At 45.6% G+C, this 18814-nt stretch overlaps 1 protein-coding gene across 7 annotated transcripts in view; it reads left to right on the top strand.

Annotated features, from left to right (window-relative positions):
• The window catches only part of SGTA (small glutamine rich tetratricopeptide repeat co-chaperone alpha), a 728086-nt gene that overhangs the window by 432263 nt on the left and 277009 nt on the right, over nt 1-18814 (top strand). For all 7 annotated transcript variants that reach the window (XM_069646646.1, XM_069646641.1, XM_069646636.1 and 4 more), the window contains exon 7: nt 11596-11734. In XM_069646646.1, the coding sequence (XP_069502747.1) occupies nt 11596-11734 (139 nt within the window). The remainder of the gene's footprint in view (nt 1-11595; nt 11735-18814) is intronic.

Here is an 18814-nt window from a genome sequence, read left to right as displayed (position 1 = left end):
AAGTCAGAAAAGCATGCATATATACAAAGCTGGATCTTAGAGGAGCCTACCACTTGGTACGAGTAAAAGAGGGCGATGAATGGAAGACGGCCTTCCGCACCAAGTATGGGCTATTTGAATATCAGGTCATGCCCTTCGGACTTTGCAATGCCCCGGCCGCCTTTCAATATTTTATGAACGATGTCCTCAGAGAGCTCATAGATGTGTGTGTTGTTGTTTACATTGATGACATCCTTGTTTATTCTTCATCGGAAACTGAACATCGGAAACACGTGAAAATGGTCCTCGAGAGATTGCGTCAACACAAACTTTTCGCTAAGTTTGAAAAATGTGTTTTCAACGTGACTGAAGTTGAATTCTTGGGATTCATATTATCACCTAGCGGAGTGCGTATGGATTCAAAGAAGGTCGATGCAATTCTCAAATGGCCATCGCCATCCTCCGTAAAAGGTGTTCAAAGCATGTTAGGCTTCGCTAACTTTTACCGCAGGTTTATCCCCGAATTCTCTCGAATAGTCCAGCCCATCACCGCCTTGTTAAAGAAAAACAAACGTTTTGAATGGTCTACCGAGGCGGAACAAGCTTTCCAGAATTTGAAGCCTAGATTTATCTCTGCACCGATCTTAAAACATTCTCGCCCAGAACTCCCCTACATCGTTGAAACTGATGCTTCGAGCCTTGCCATGGGGGCAGTTCTATCACAAAAGGACCCAGTAACCAAGCAGTTGCATCCCGTGGCATTTTGGTCCCGCAAATTCTCGCCGCCTGAAATCAATTACACTATTACTGATAAGGAACTTCTAGCTATCAAGTCCGCCTTTAAGGCTTGGCGGCATTATCTTCTGGGGGCCCGACACACCGTTACTGTGATTACAGATCACCAAAACCTGCAATATTTGAAAACCGCAAAAGCTCAATCCTCTAGGCAACTCGTTTGGCACTATTCTTTGCCGAGTTTGACTTCATAATTACCTATCGACCTGGTACAAAAAACGGTAAAGATGATGCCCTTTCTCGGATGGGAGTGGAAGAACATTTGATCAATCCTAAACCTGTACCTATCATTCCCGAACAAAGAATTCTAGGTGTAATCGCCACACAATCCATAGAGGAAGTTAAGGATAAAGCCAGGCTACTGGTATCTCCAGCAGACATACAGAATTGGCATCTGCAGGGAAAGGACTGTACGGTGAAGGACAACCTATTATATTTCCAAGAACGGTTATACCTGCCCAGCACAGATTTACAGAAAAAGGTAATCTCTTGTTATCACGATTCTTTAATGGAAGGACATCCCGGTATGACCAAGACCTCGGAAAAGATCAATCGCTACTTCTGGTGGCCGTCTTGGAAAAAAGATATCAGAGACTTTATAATGTCCTATGGAGTATGCGCCCAAAACAAGAGTCAAAAGGAAAAACCAGCCGGCCTCTTACGCCCTATTGACATCCCGCCTCGCCCTTGGCATACGCTTTCTATGGACTTCATCACCGATCTACATCTATGCTCCGGATACAATACGTTCCTAGTAATCGTGGACCTATTCTCCAAGATGGCGCATTTCATTCCACTCAAAGGCTTACCAACAGCAGCAACTCTGGCCCGAGAATTTCTTGAAAACATCGTCCGACTGCACGGTTTTCCTTCAGTTCTAATTTCGGATCGAGGTAGTCAATTTATTTCTCATTTTTGGCGAAGTTGCTGTCGGTCGGCTCAAATTGATGTGAGGCTTTCGACCAGCCACCACCCTCAAACCGACGGACAAACCGAGAGGACCAATCAAACTCTGGAACAGTATTTGAGCTGCATGATACAACAAACTGAAAAAACTTGGAAAGATATCCTTTGGATAGCAGAATATGCCTACAATAACTCTGTCCACTCGGGAACTGGGAAGACCCCGTTTTTTCTTTTATACGGTAGTCACCCTCGAACCTCGGAGTTGGATCCACTCCAAGATCTTGGAACACGAGCAGTAGACCACCTGCATTCTACAATCACCCAAGCCTTTAAGGAAGCTGTTTCTCACCTTCAAAGGGCTAAAGAACAATACAAGAAAGGAGCAGACCAACATCGGAAGGAAGCCCCCCAATATCAAGTAGATCAAGTCTGGTTATCCACCAAATATCTACCTCTAAAAGGACCACGCACATTCAACCCAAGATACCTTGGTCCCTATTCCATCACTACCATAGTAAATCCAGTAGCGGTCAAGTTGGACTTGCCCCCTCACATGAAGATACATCCGGTCTTCCACGTCTCTCTATTAAAACCCGTGCAACCTCACACCCGACTAACTACATCTCCAAAACCTATTCTAGTTGATGGAGAACTCGAGTTTGAAGTCAAAAGCATCCTGGATTCCAAGATCTCCAAATCTAAACTATTTTACCTGATTGACTGGAAAGGCTACGGTCCCCAAGAAAGATCCTGGGAACCTGCAGAATATGTCCACGCGCCTCGTCTAATCAAAAGATTTCATCGAACATTTCCTAACAAACCCAAACCCCCGGAGAAGCCCGATTTGGGAGGGGCCTTGAGGGGGGGTGCTGTCATGATCTCTGCTTCCAAAAGATCAGGACTTGCCCGACTCCCTTGGAAGCAGACCCATAACCCCGGTTCTGAGTGCCAGCCGGTCCCAATTGGGACCTTTTGGACCCTGTCCTGGCGCCAGTGGCACCAGGCTCATAAAGATGCCCAGTCCCAGCGCTGGAAGCGCCGGGCTCATAATGCTTGGGTGGACTTACCTGCAGCAGACCCTGCTGCTTACTTACCTGCCAGTTGAACCCCTGATCCTCTTCTGTTTGGGACTACTTTTCCTGTTGGGTGGGGCAGGAGCCACTCCCTAGGTTCAGAACACTGGAACTCTTCTGGAAAGCAGGAACTCTTTTTCTTACCTAGGCGTGGCTGTGGAAGGAGACACCTAAGCACTACAGGAGGCTATTTAAACCACACCCAATGGATGAATCTTGCTTTGCGTTATTCTGCATTCTCTGCAGCAGAACGCTCATCGTGTCTTCTGCTTCTGATCCTGGGCCTAAGGGAACAAAGGCTTACCATCCTGGAATCCAGTCTTCAGCAGCACCTGTAAAGACAGGTTAGCACTACGGTCTTCAGTGGCAGCGCATCTCTTACCTGGTCCATCGGCTGTCACCAACGCCTCGCGCTGCATTCCGGCATCTGAAAGACAAAAGCTTACCAGCTCTTCGCACGCTCCGGAGTCCTTCGGCGCTGCATCCCGCATCTGAAAGACAAAAGGTGCGTTTAAAGACATTGGGCAACTTTATTACCCACGTGCCATTACTCCTTCCCACGCCGAATCCAGTGGGTATTCCAGCAACCTTCAGCTTCTCTAAAGCTCCGAACTTGTACCTGCAAGATAAAAGGGACAGTTAGTGCGCATCGTGAAGCAGGCTACAAGCGCTTACTTACGTGCTTCCAGGCGCTTCTATTCCTCACGCGGGTTCGATCCTCAACTCTCATCAGCCCGCCATCCGCCATCGCCGGAACCCTGCAAAACAAGAGATATCATTACAAAGACTTTTAAGACATTTGAAGTGCCCAGAACTTACCGTTCGTGCAGTTAACGACGGACAGCAGTCCTCTGAGGTCAAGAGGCCTGCACCTTTATCCAGTGAAGAAACTGGTTACGGCTCCCTGCCCCGAGGCAGATGGAGAGCTCGGCGTTCACTTACCTAAGGTGAGGGCGTTAACCTTTGGGGTTCTACAGGGGAAGAGAAAGGGAAGAGGAGAGAGGCACCCAATAATCCCAGTTCATTAATCCCATATTTTCTATCTGCAGACATATTACTCTTCGAGTCAGACATACAGTGCACAGAGGTCCAGCCCAAAGAGCCAACCGTGTGTTACACATCACCTTTGAACATACGGCATTCACCCAGTCAAGACAGCGCCTCTGCGGGAATCAGGTGAGCGTTACACTGGATGGCATGGCAGATTCAAACCCCACTTGGAAGTAACTGGGAATAGCTCAAGAGACTGGGTGTCGACCTTAATCAGGCCAACTTGTTTAGGGAGTGTCAAACTGAGCAAGAGCAACTTGTATATGGAGTGTCAAACTGAGCAAGAGCCATTACCCTACCTTCAGCATAACTTTGGTTTAAGTGGAGGCATGATGCAACCTCTTGTCAGTGAAGTACATCATGTACAGAACTGGGCAACCCCCACTACCAAAAACCAAAGTGAGGACTTTCCTGGGCCTTACTGGGAAACACAGCAGCGAAGTGGCAGACTATAGAAATATAGCTGTCCCCCTGGCTGCCCTCACTACTTCAGGGGACCTATAAGAGTTCTTATGGACCCTGGAGTGTGAGAAGACTTTCATTAGCCTAAAAGAATCCCTAGGTCAGGCCCCTGGTTGTCAAGGGACCTTTCATAGTGCAGGCAGATGCCTATGACACTGGGTTTGTTGGAAAACTTTCACAACTTGCTGACAAAAGTGAGGAACAACCTATGTCACATCAGCTATAGGTTTAGGGGTGGAGACCTTGGGTTGCCCCAGGTGAAGTGTTTTTCCATCATATGGTGCGTTAGGAAGTTGAGGTCCTACCTTCACTGTGTATGCTCACCCTAAGCCTTTGAAGTGGTTGGTGGATATTAAGGGAGAGAATCCAAAGTGGCTTAGGTGTTTCATTAGTCTTCAGGCCTTGAACTTCACTATTGGGCGTAAGCCAGATTCCAAATTTTGCAAAGCTGATGGGCTGTCAAACTGGGATGACTGGCTGGAACAAAGTACCCATCCAGGGGTGGATTAGTTCCTCCTGCGTCTAGTCTGGGGCGGTCCAGTGTTAAGGATTACTCTTTACAGCAGTTTTCCTTCCATTTCTATGGACCCCAAAACTGTTTGCTTTTATTTTTGATTCTGACCTGCTCTTTTGTAATGCAGTGAAGCCTTAAGCTTCACTACTCTAGTCTTTGCCCATTTGTCATGAGGAAACTGACTCGCCTTTTAGGCTGTCAGTACAGGAAACATTGTGTCCCCTAGTCTTGCACTTTGTTACTCCTTTTGATAACTTATCAGTTTGGTAACTTTTTATCATTGTACAATGCGTCTTACAATGCTGTACACTTTTTGTTTTGCACTAGACTAACACTCAAAGGATTTTTGGTTACTCTAGGTGTTCAAGGGACAAGCTTGTGGCAGCAGCTACTTTTTGCTGTTTTTCTGGTGAATTTCGTTTTAGCCGTAGCACGTTTACCGTGTTTGGCTACAAACTGCGGCTAGTCGTCAAGCATGACCATTTCACAAGGTTTTTTGCCTTTCCTTTGGCCATCTTGTCTTTTTCCCCCCTTCTTCCTATGATGCCAGGAAAATCCTTATAAGGATTTCCAGTGTCCCCATACAACTTGGGGATGGACTTCTGAAGTTAGGATTGTATCTCTGTGGACCGGTAGTGCTTCTACTATCCCCCCCCCACCCCTATTCAGGGGTTGTTAGCAGGGGTGTCACAGTATTAGTTTTATGACAGTACGATAACCTTCTTGGCAAATTACTGTATATCATGGTTATCGCGGTATAGCAGGTGGAGTTAACTAATCTTAACAATTATTTTCTAAAAGGTCCTACATTGTCAGATTTATCATCACAAATAAATCCAAACATACTTTCCACTGAAATGCCACCCCTTACTTCCGCCAAACACACGTGTGGAGAAGAGGAGGGGGCGGGGGGAGCCCTGCTGCGACTGACGACGCAAACTGAATAGCTTTTCTTAAGTGGTCATTTAGGCTTTTAGCTCCCCTACTGGTGAAGATGAACATGTTGCCTTCTTGATAACCTGCATGCCACAGATCAATGGAGGCTGATGGTAGCATACGCTTGTGCGCATACAAATACGCACGCACGCACACACACTCTCTTTACGTTACAGCCTTTAGTTTCGTGCGGGCCAAAAGGTGTTCAGTAATCATGGACAGGTTACCCTTTGTATGGCAGCAGGGAATACCCACAGAGATGAGTGAATTTCGCAGTGTGACTTATTATATGTAAATTCAATGATAGAACCAGGGAAATCCCCCATTGTCATATGTCTAGAAAACATTATCCATTATAAATATATGAACCCCAAAGCTGCCAACCCAAAGTAAACACTTTTCCTTCTTGGCACTGTATTTATTCTTCCTATTGCTAACATATTGATTTTGTGTCAGGCACGTGTGGTTTATGGAATGGCATTAAAAACTGCTCCAACTGAAACTACTTGGCAGATGGGTATCCCTACAAAATATCCCCATCAAAAATATCGCCGTTCATATGGCAGTTTGTCACGCCATAGGTGATATTTTTTGGGGAGATATTTTGTGGGAGTGGTGGTGTCCATTGTACATTTTAAAATAATGCAGGGGATGCGGGGGTGTCACCTGCAGGGTCCATGGGTCAAGATCGCTGCAAAAATATGACGATATTTTAGTATCGCAATATTTTTGCGGGGATATTAACACATGGAACCCAGTGCAAGACCAAGACTGCGCAGCACTTGCTTACTGCAGCCTTTCCAAATCCGATTGAAAAGCACACTAAACGGTATACCGGTCAAACAATGTGACAGTTATTGTTCAATTAGGTGGTTCACTGTATCTTTAACAGTATACCGTTATACCATTACATCCCTAGTTGTTCGGGAGAATGTTCATGTCAAGCCAATTCCCTTTAACCTCAGAGACCCCCAGCTCTTTTGCTGGACTCAGATTTTCATTTTTAACACCTGAGTGAGTGGGAATTATTTTCTCTCACATTTGTTTTGCTGGCTAGGATTTGTTTCTTACTGTTTAATGGAATTTGGTAAACACTATAGGCATTTGCTTTTTGCATTGCGACACACAGCACCTTTTGTGCAGCGTCACTGAGAAGTCCCTTATTTTCTTAATGTTTACATGCATTTTCTTGGGTGAACTACTGTTCCCAAGAATAGTAAGAGGACTTTGTTTTACCTTTTCTTTTGTGGGTCCAGCACACACCCTGTGTGGAGTGCTGGGGGGGTTACATAGTAACTCCTTTATCCCACTTCTCATGTAATATTCAGTTACACTAACTTGAATGGCTGGTGTCAGCGGCTTCTTTTTTTATTAACTTATGACATGTATTTGCTGGATGATTTCTCTGCTGCAGTACAGCGCCCAAGGGTGACGTTTTCTCAAAATGCCCCCCGTCCTCTTTCTTTGCCATGTCTTGTCAGTTAGTTCCTTCTGGGCTTTTTTACTGTTATTTGAATCGGGTGATAGTTCTTTGTGCATTTGGCCTTTGGCGGGCTTCAGCACTGAAGGGTCCCGACACTTCCCTGTCCTTTGTCTCTAACTGTGCCTGAGTGAAACAAGTTCTGATTGGCCGGCTAATCACCCTGCTGGGTGATTGACAGCTTGGGGCTGTGAATTAATGAAAACTTGCTTAAAAGGCTAGCTTTTTGTGACTAAAGGCAGAGTCGACCACTGCAGGACAACATCCGATAAAAAACGTGAAGAGACGCTGTTAGGCAAATTTGTATGCAGTACCCTTTGGGTGCACTACACACAACTCTGACTACAGTTATAGGAACCCCAACCTTTGGTATAAGCTCGTACTACACAGTTTTGGTAGCGTGTTGAGCAGCCAGGCTTATCTCAAGAGGGGTCAATGTGAGCTGTAGCAGAGTTACAGATTCAGAGTGACAAGCATTGAAATAAACACTTACACACAAGGTTTCTTGAATAAACCATTATTAATTTATCAGTCAGAGTAAGAAGGAACAATATCACAGTAACACTCAAATACACTTCAAAACACACTCTTAATATTCTAAAATCAGTGAAAACCCATTTGGGATGGCCCACAGACACAACCTACCCCCTCGGGTGACTTCAATAGCTAGGGTGCTGGGGACATTACTGTTTGCATTTAGAATACTGTTGAATTTGGGAAAAGGTTATTTAGAACATACAAGAGACCACAAAAATATTCTTAAGCAGGCAAATACTTTCCGGTCCTCCAAGAAGAGTCATTCAGTGAAAACGGCTAAGCCAAAGTCTATCTGAGCTGAAGGACTACTTTGCAGGTAAGTAGACAAAGTCTTTGCACTATGTTTTAGAAAAGGAAGAAGAATCAAATGGGCCACAAGCTGTTAGACTTGTGAAAAGTAGACGATGAAAGCAACTCTACAACAATAGGTAAGCTCTCTCAGACTTTACAGTAACTTTGTATTGAAGAAAAAGTGCAACAGATGAGTTTTGTTCCTGTGCAGCTCTGCAGATCTCTGTGCCTGGGCCTCAGTCGTGGGGACAAGAGGGAGGACTTCTGGGGACTCCTGCACTGCAATGGGACGGTCACTGCTCTCAACCGGCGATCTTTCCAGCAAGTGTCACTTCAGTGTTTCAGCTCCTCGCGGCTACCACAAATGGCAACACTGCGGTTCCTGGCTGGCGAGATGGACTTACCTTGCTTCTTGGGTCCGGCACTCTGTTGATGGGGCTCAGGCTCGGTCATTCCTGCTTCCTGGGAGTCGGAGTATCTTCCTGGAGCTCTTGGCCAGCTTAAAAGCAACGCACACAATCTGGTGTTCCTCTCCCTGGCTATATGGTTTCCAGAAGCAACTCTGTGGAAATTCAACCAACTCCGAGAAGGATGTCCAGGTGGCTTACTTTGGAGTTGATTGCTCCCACCAACTCAAGGGGAGAATTTGTCCTTGCAGGGGATTCTCTGTCGATACGAATTTTAAGTTTCAGCACAGCAGCAGGGCTTCACTGGGCAAACCAAAGGTCCAGGGGTCGCAGCAGGCGTCCTCTTCGAGTTCTTTTTCGGTTCCTTCGTTCAGTGGTCGACTCTGCCTTCCAAGCCTCCCATTCATTCCATCCTAGCTGTCAGTCACCCAGCAGGCTGGCTGTCCTTGCCTGTCAGTCAGCCGGTTATTCACTACAGAGTGCATTTGGGCCTTCTAGGAGACTAAGCACAGGGAGTTCCAGGCACCTCCCTCACTTCCTGCCCCCCCAGACACCCTGGAGCCAGAGGTGGGCTTCACTCGTGAATCCTGCTAAAGGCACAGAAAACAATGGGATCAAACATGGTTTGGCGCGCAGAGTAAATCTCAAGAAGGACCTTTGCACAAAGAAATGGTAAACAAAAGATTGGGGCCATTTTGACAAAAATAGTACCCTTGGGTGCTTTATTGCAGCTGCGAATGCAGACCGCGGTAAATGCACACAAAGGTAGTTCAAATGAAACCACTGCCACCAGCCATTCAGTGAGAAAAGGGTAACATGAAAAATGTTATGAGAAGCTAGACAAAGGGGATACTAGGTTACTCCCCCCTCCCCCCAGCACCCTATTGTAAGATGGCGTGTGCTGGGTCTAAAAAGTTATAAATGGAAGTAAAGTCAATTTAACTTCACTGCTCGGGTAACAGTACTTTATCCCAGAGAGGGTATTTAAACCTTTGGGAAATCTGAGAGTCTCGTGCCACTGCACTGAAGGTGCTGTGTGACACAATGTAAAGATGATGCCCATGCAGTTTGTCAGACTCTACAACCAAAAGAAACACAAAGTCCAGAAATCACATTAAAGTACATGAGAGAGTGGGGAGAAAAAGGGTCTCACTCTCTCCAGGTTAAAAAAAATTAAGTCCTCAAAATCCAGCAAAGTTTCTGGGGGTCTCTAAGATGGAGGGAATTAGCACATTTCTGAGAATTCTCCCTAAGACGCCAGCATCACCCTCATGGAACATGAATGCACGGCATGCAGCTGTGCTGACCCTGTTTTCCTTTTGATCGGGAAGACCCGTACGTGTCGACTTCCTCCCTTGGGCTGGTGGGACCAACTAGCCTTGAGACAAGCTTCATTTTGGCGCAACCCTCGACTTGCTGTGGCTTTCCAAGGCTGACAAATCCCAACCCCCGGGGACCTTTGACCACCATTGAGTGCATTGTCTTCGGAAGTGCGAATCCGGCCAAAATTTTCTGGGCATCCAGAGGACCCTACAGAAGCAGGAAATATTCATCCAGAGTCCCCTCACTAGAGTCCAGGACCGAGGGATCAAGTAACTTCCAACCAGAGCTGTTCGTTTTTCTGTGGCACTGAGAAAAAGGCACCAAAACTACAAAAGGCAGCTGAATCAAGGAGAGTCCCTTGCTGCTGAATCCCTTTCTCTCTCGATTGCTGCCGCACGAGCTGACCAGACATCCTCGCTTTCGTCACCACGACCAAGGACCAGGAACAAGCGCTTGCTACACTGCAACAGGAAGGTATCCAGCTGGAACCAATTCTTCAGTTCACCGGTACTGTGGGTTTCGGGGTTACATCTACCCTTTTCCAGTTGTGGTGCTTCCTATCTTGGGGGGTACTATTTTAAACTCTTTTGAGTTGACCTCAACTTCCCTACACTGGCCTTCCAACCTGCTTATTCAAGGTGGCTCCTCTTGAGATTCTGTGATTCTTTTTTTTTTTTTTGTTCACTTAACTATTTTAAAAACATTTTCTAAGAAGAGATCAGAACTTTGAACTAGCCCATTGACCTTGGCTGTCCTGGCTCCCTAAACCCCCCCCACCCCCCTTTTGAACCTATTGGTTTGCCAGTTATTGTTCCCTTGCAGGTTTTAATTGTTGAACACTGTTATTGCTGGGATAGAAGACTACCTACATCCCTCTCATAGAATCTAACAATTTTTCTAAGTACAAAGTATGTTTTGATTTGACTAACTTTTCCCCTCCTTATAACTCGATATTGCATTGGTGATCACAAAGGAGTGTTATTACTGACCTCAAATGATGTCACTCAATGTGCTGGAATATGTATAACATAAAGTTTACTCACCTGCTTTATTGCTCCCATTCTGTCAATCTCCCCTACCCCTCTTCTCTCCCTCCTCCCTCTCACGCCCGGTCAGCCCCACCCGGTTACTCCTCCCCTGCACCCACCACCGCTCCCCACCTTGTCTGTTTCTCTGGCTCCCTCTCCCCAGTCACTGAACCCCTTCCCTCTCCTCTGCCCTCTTTCTCCCCCCGCACTCTGACTGCCCAACCCACCCCCCCAGTCTCTCTTAAACTATCCCCACCCACCTGGCCTTTGACTTCCCTGTCCCCATCCCTTTCAGACTTCCACCCTTCCTGGTTTCTGGACTCCCCCACCGCTTTCGGGCCGCTTTTGGAACCTAATTCCCGCCCTCCCTCGCTCTCTGGACAAATGGCCCGCTCTCCCTGCTCTCTCTGGACAAATGGCCCGCCCTCCCTGCTCTCTCTGGACAAACCGCCTACGCTCCCTGGACGCCCGCCTGCCCGCCCTCCCCGCTCTCTCTGGACGCCAGCCCTCCCGCCCACCCCCCACTCATTCTTGCGCAGACTAATATAGTTTTCACGACACATTATGCTGCCGCATAATTAAGAACTGCTGTCATTCTAAACATTTACCACTATTATGGGAGGAAGGACCCACTGAAATGTGCACTACAGGGACATTTGCCTGTCTGTTACTTAACCATGCTCAGCTCAGTTCCTGCGGTGCACTTTAATACTTATGTCCCACAGACACATGCCTGCAAATGTTCTCTTGTAGTAGCTTATTAGTTGGAAAACCTTGATCTCACCGACTACTCCGCCTTGTCTATTTTTGTTAGGTTGGCCCTGTCAAGTTTGAATAAATACACTGAAGCCGTATCGTATTATAAACGAGCATTAGATCTGGATCCGGACAATGAAACCTACAGATCCAACCTGAAGATCGCAGAGCTAAAATTGAAAGAGCTGCCCAGCCCTGTGAGTAGATATTCTCCTGCAAGATGTTATCCTGCTATACCACCACAGTCTTACTTTTTATACCTTTTCACATCTTTTGAGTCTCCATCTGCTTTCAGTGCCATGTTTGTTTTAATTTCTACCCCTTCTGTGCCCTGCAACTCCATCTGTGCTGTCTGACCCTTCACTCTGGTGTGATTCATGCTTACATGACATCTTTATAGTAGTTGGGCAATGATCAAATGAATTTCCAAAATCAACCCTGCAGGGAATATTTTCGTAGGACACCCAATGTACGACGAACAAGGAAATCTGAGAGTTTGGCCAAAACCCAATCAAGGTAATGTGGGTTAGCAGTCAAGGCTTGATCTCGGGAGTGAGGTAGTGGTAGTCTAGAGCCCCAATAAATCCACACAGAATAACTTGCAATAATTCAGCGAAGACAGTATGTACAAAATAGTTCTTTATTAGGCCTTTCAGGACACAATAAGAAATGAAATTAGCAGGTAGTATTGCATTAAAAGCATACATCACAAATCTCATATATCTATATTCACCAGTAGGTTCACTTGCAATACATCAATATCTAACAAGGTGGAACGGGTAAGTACTCGGATGCAGGTCAAATGATTAGAACCATTCACAAGCACAATCTCCTTTTCCATAAGAAATCGGCCCTAAGGTGTGTGGGGCCTAGTGCCCAAAAGTGTCGGGTTCCAAAATTGGTTTCTACAGGGAAGGTTTTCTCTAAAAGGATGCACTGGGTTGTGGTGGTGATTTCAAACAGTTCAAAACTATTTAAAAGTGGATTAAGAATGTTCCCAAAGACCAAAGGTATCTAAACAGAGTTAAAAAAACAAAGGACTTTTGCACCTAATCTTATCCTGTGGAGGACAGGAGGAGACAGTAACGGGATTGCTTACTTAGATTTTCCTAGGTCACACGATAGATTGTCTGGGGGTCGCTGGGTACACAATCGTTCATCCTTTTTTTGGGTCAGATGTGTCCTGGGGTTGCAGGTTTGAGAGTTTCTTCTGGTCGGGCGCAACTTCAAGATGCAAACCCAGATGATGAAGAATGCAGACGTTCGCGATGCACACCTCTTCAGGACACTTCACAGGATGGAGGAAGGCAAGTTCCAGCGATGGTCACCCTTTGCAGGCGAGACGGGCGTCCTTCCCGTCTGGTCACAGAAGCAGCTCCCGGACACGTTCCCATGATGCTAGGAAGCTGACATTTCGGGAGAAAGGCGATTTATGGCAAACTCTTGCCACCACCAAAGCTCTGGGCGTGAACCAAGAACGGTGACGTCTCTGGCAAGTTAGCCCACGAGGGAGCTGGCCAGTCCACTGGGCATTCCAGGAACAATTGTGAAGGCTTTTGGGGGCTGCAATCTTGAGTAGGCCCCACAAGCCCATGTGTCGAAGTACCAACAAGGATCTTCTAAGATATTGCGGAGGAGCAGGACTTCACTGTGTCAGTGACTGGAAGGGTATGCTGGTCCGGTTGCAGAAGTCGCCCTCTGGTTGTCAGTGGACTGCGCTTTGTCGTAGGATTCTTAGCGCCAATGAATATTTCAAAAATGTCTGCAGTAGACCATATTCAGAGCTTGAAGCAAGTCAAAGCCCACCAATGGTAAAGATCTGCACCATTCAAGAAGAGCAGCCAGTAGTTGCCCAATCAGGGGCAACTAGTGGCTTCACAACTGCCCTAGCAGCAGACAACACCGTTCCAGCTCCCCTTCCTGTTAGCCCTCTAAAACAGCAGCTTTACCAGGCAAGTGCATAACATTATATCGGATTTCCTGAACTGGGAGGACAGGAAGAAAGCCAAACTACAACATGGCCAAAGAACAAACGTCAATTTCGTGGCATGACCATTTTGAGGAACTAGCCATATTCGGTAAACGCGAGCTTGGATAATCTAAATAAAGCAAAAAATTGTAACTGCTGCCACCAGTGTATCTTTAGTTACATATAAAGTAACCAAATATCCCAAAATGTCAGGGAGATACAAAGTATCCCCACTGCACTGTAAGGTGCTTTGTGCAATTGGTAAAAAGATTGGAATTAAAAAAAGAATTCTCAGTACTGATGGTCTGAAGGTCTATGGGAGTGGGGTCCTGTATCCACAATGATTCCACACAGTGAAGCACACAATAATTCAATTTAGACAGGTACGTATCAAAATACAATATTCTAGGCCTTTATACAAAGTAAAAAAAAAATGAAACTAGCGGGTGATATTTCCACACACTAAATTGACATTTCTGAGGCTTGTGGATCTGCTTAGAATCACATGCTTGCATAGGCCGACATCTAGTGATTGGTTCAGAGTATTGCATGACTTGTTTTCGATGTTCAAAAAGGGACGTGGACTGGGCGTGTCTGTAATACTATCCCTTGTGCGTCTTGAGTTGTAACCATGGTCCTTCACGCGTTGAGGTCCATCAGATTGTTTTTTCTGCCATTGTGGTTGTTCGCAGGCTACCTTCTGCCACATATTGTGATTTAAATTTACTACTGTTTCTTTAAACATCTTTGACGATCAACATTGCAGCAGTTTTTCGATGACATTTTCAGAGAGAAGCTTTTTGACGACCATTGTCGCATCCGACAACAGTTCGCTGCTTTGGCCTACACTGGGCTATGGCCTGTACAGTAGGGAGAGTGGGGGGTGGATTCTATATTCTTTCTCTTAGAGAATGTATATATTTACACACTCTCTATACACTCTACCTTTCACTTCCATGCCTCTTTAGTATGGAAAATACTGAAGTGGCAGGGTTCTGCCCTTCCTGTAACAAAAAATACACCTGGAAGGAAACACCAGGTGGGCAATTGCTGCCTCCCAAGAGACCATTTGGAAAAACGCTGTTCAGCTTGTCCGCTTTTTCGAGCTAAAAAGATGTATGCACCAAGCATTGGGGGACCTATGCCTTGCAGGCCAAAGCATATTCAGTTATCACAACTGGTATTGAAGAGTCTGAAGGAGCATGTTGGTGCCCGTGTACAAAGTCATACACTGGAAAATATGGGATCTGCATATTCCCACGTGCCAGTCCCCTCCTCTGAAAGCAGTCCAGCGGCCCTGCTATGGAGGCCACACCTGGCAACAGTGGCACACTGAGACACAAACACTGGGGGAGTCTTAAACAGTCCAAACAATTATCCCCAGCCATTCATCGACAAAATCATTGAAACATGGCCGTGGCATGTCCGGACGCACTTCTGGTGTCTCCATTGACGCAGTCCTCTATGCACACACCACGGTTGGGACGTAATATCTCAACCAGCGGAGAACAGAATCTTCACTGTGCATAAAAAGACTCCGGTTGACATTTTGAAAGCGCACATCCCTCTATGTATGCCGAAACAAACAACCACTTTGCCAAACAATTCCAAAACCGCTGCTGAAAAACACACACAAGAGAAAACCTCGATGCAAGAATAGACTTGTTCGAAAGAGACCCATTACACATACGTCTTCGCCCCTTTCTCGGAAGCTTTAGTCTTGCACCATCCATCTGGTCCTGAAGACGTCCTTGTTATGTGAGTTTTCCTAAAGTCCATTTTGGACGTAGATTTTATAAAACTATCCCAATGGTATATTGATCCCCAACTCTTAGCATCAGTCTGTACTGCTCATGGAACATTGGTAAAGTGGCAGGGCAGTCAGACTTATCCTAAGAGGAAGATGTGAGCTGTAGGTAAGTACACTGAACTTAGCTAGTAATGCAATTCAAGGAAACACTTGCATAATACATTTATATAAACTACATATTATATTTACACAAGATGTTTCAAAATACTTAGCACATTAAAGCAAAACAAATAAGAATACTTGTAGATACTTTTCGAAGGCCACTGCTTAGTTTGTAGTTGCATGCGGTTACAATTGTTACAGCTTTTGACACTAATGACAGTTCTATCAGTAACCTGCTTTCACACACACAAAGATATACAGTATTTATTTAGTTAGCAAAACCACATAAGATAGTCTTTTGGAAGGAAAACACTTGCAGAGCTTAAAGTTCTAGAGGCAGTTTCAGCACAATTAACACTTTTAAGTTTCAATTGGCAATCCTAGCTAAAAGGCAGTTCGGATAGGGATTAGACTTTCGCAGCAGCGGAACATCAAACGTAAAAGGACTTGAAAAAGGAATACGCGCAGCAGCTTGGGTCAGAGGTAAGAGTGGACACCCTGGACACCTCGTGTGCACTCCAAAGCTCTGGAGCGACTTCTTGGATTAAGGTAAGCAATACCTTATATCCGTCCAGTACCTTTTGGTTTGTAGAAACGTTTGATTAAGGCTGGATTCTCCTCGATGTGGCAGTGCTGGACCAGACCTTCAGATTTGTTGGTCTGGTGACGAAAGGCAGGACAATGGACAGGATCTCTCAGCAGCAGTCTCGAGGGAGGAACGTTGGCACGGATTTCATCAGCTTCTCTGGTCAGTCTGCGATTTTTGGTAACATTTTCTGCAGCACCAACAGAGGGTTTCCAGGTGTCTCTGAATGGCTTCTTCAGTTACTTCAGTTTCCAGTGCTAGACTTGCCTTTCACCTCAGTGACCTCACCTTTTATTCAGTTTCAGCACATAGTACTCTGCAGTGTCTGACATTTACAGAAAGGACAGGGTGGCTGTACAGTCAGGACAGCCAGACCACCAGTGAGAGCTGGTTCCATTCAGGCAGACAAAGAGCAGAGGAGTGAAAAACTCCTCCCCCACTTCCTGTTTTCTTCAGTCACACTGGAGCCTAGGTGGGGACGCCAAAGGGTTCTAGCCAAAGGCAAAACACACACAGACCTCCCCCTGACAGAATGGTAGAATGAGAACTAACAAAGAACCATTGGAAATGGCAAAACAATTAAAGGAGTCACCAAGTTAGTACTTAGGTGACCCTATTGTGCACAATGGGAACTGCAAATACAGCCTATGGCAATAAATAGCACAATAGTTGATAGAACACGTCCACTGCCACCAGCCATAATTAGGAGGTTGTGTTTGTGACTAAAGACACATGAGCGGAGAGAAGGGGATACTAAGTATCCCCTTATAAGGTGGGGTTCCAATCCCTCAGAATATAAAGTTTTAGTAGAGATTTTCTCTATCCTTAAGAACAGTAGAAAGTAAGTATTAAGTAACAATCTCAAAGGAGAACCCAAAGGGTTCCCAGCAACACTGCCCATAAGGAACTGAGGAGATAAGGAGGAAAGTAGACTCCATAGAAAAAGTAAAACACAGATACCAGAGTTCCAAAAGGTTGAGCCCCTAAGAATGAATGAGTGGAAAAAAGGCTCCACTCATTCAGGATATAAAGAAAAAGGTCCAGAAGTAGAGTAAAAAGTGATGGTGGTCTCACTAGGAGAGGGGATGAAGCATACACATGAGCAATCTCCCGAACAACCCTCTAAAGGATACACAGCAAACTGGTTCATCGACTAGAGAATGGTTTAAAGAGACGATTTTGTTACTTTCATGGAAAGATACCCAAGGCACAGACACCTTTTTTTATCGGAAGGCCAGCCCCCATGTAAATCTCCTAGGTTACAAAAGGAGACCTACACGTCCACAAAATGAGGTTGTGCAAGTCATTATAGATGAGCAATATCAAGAGTCTACAGATGATCGGGGAACTTTGGATAATTACCCCGATGAGGACCTCGAGGATAATATCTATGATCTTGGTTAATATTTACTCCCGTCACCTGAAGATCAGGACCGCCCTCTAGCTGACTCGCCTGTTCACAACCAAATACTTTACAATGGCTTACGCTGTGGAACCTTTTAAGATCCAGACTCGAAACCATACAAGATATGGATTTTGCTGATGATAAATGTTCGATGCAGAAACATTGATCAATTTATTCCACTGCTCTGTTCAGTTACTAAGTATATCCAGCCCTCTTTAGTCACTCCTTCCCTTAATAGGGCAGTTAATCCTTGCAAAGAAAAAACATTTATACTTGCTCCTTCAGACATCTTCTATAAGAGGCCATCTTAAACCAGATACTCTAGTGGGAGCTACCGCCCGGAAAAGATCAGGTACTGCTCTGGCGTCAGCTGACGCTCCGCCTGAAAAATAAACGTTTTGCATTGGGGGAACAAGTAGCTACTAATGGTGTTCTTCTATCCAGCTATAACAGAGCATTATGGGACATCGTACAGAGCCAATTAGACTCTGGCCAAGAACCTCTAGGCTCTAAAAGACTGTGGCTGAAGGAAGACAGGTTTGCGATAAACATTAAGTGCAATTTAGATGCAGCTGATACTGCAGGCAGTTTTGTGGCAGATGGCACACTGTTAAAATACTGCTTGGTTGCATCGGTCAGGCTTTAAACTTGAAACTCAACCCACCCCACTTAATATGTCTATAGAAGCAAATGTGTTTGGTAAATTCCAAAAAAGAGCATGAGACTCTAAATTCTTAGGCTAAATTTCTAATAATCCTTACATCCAGCAGGGTGTTTAACACCAGCCATATTTTTTGAGGGCCAGCATACCCACGAACACCACAAACTAGCTACTCCCAAGGTTCTTCACCTTGGTTTTCGGCCACTGCCCAATGAACTTTTATCAACCCAGCTTTCAGAGGGGCTTCAAACAAGGTAGAGGTCATAGTATGGGCGCAGTCGCCAAGGGCTCTGCTGCCCCAAAACAATGACATACCCATTAAAACCCCTCCCATCTCTCACCAGTAGGGGGTTGCATCTCACAATTCACTCACGCATGGGAGGTAAACACTTCAGACAAGTGCGTACTAGCAACTGTGTCCAAATGGTACTCCATAGAGTTCCTCAAAAAACCGTGTTACCTTCCACGAAGACACAGAATGTCGCAGGAAAGCCAGCAGATATTGGAGGACGAAATAGTCTCTTCTACACGAAGGAGCAATAGAACTGGTCACTCCTCACAAGGTAAACAAGGTTCTCCAGCATGGGGTCTGGCATGGATTCACATGGTCATGAATATTCCCTGTCGTCGGTCTGGGAATCCTTGGTAAAAGAAAAATCTGTATCAATTTTGTTTATAAACTTCCTCCTATAAACCAATCACTGAGCCCTGGGTCATACTGCCCCAGCCAATGACTGCCCTCTC

This window comes from Ambystoma mexicanum, chromosome 1p, assembly GCF_040938575.1.
Source record: "Ambystoma mexicanum isolate Mex_15411 chromosome 1p, UKY_AmexF1_1, whole genome shotgun sequence".
NCBI lineage: Eukaryota > Metazoa > Chordata > Amphibia > Caudata > Ambystomatidae > Ambystoma > Ambystoma mexicanum.
Note: the sequence above shows the minus strand (reverse complement) of the source record. Positions and strands in the feature narration are given on the sequence as shown.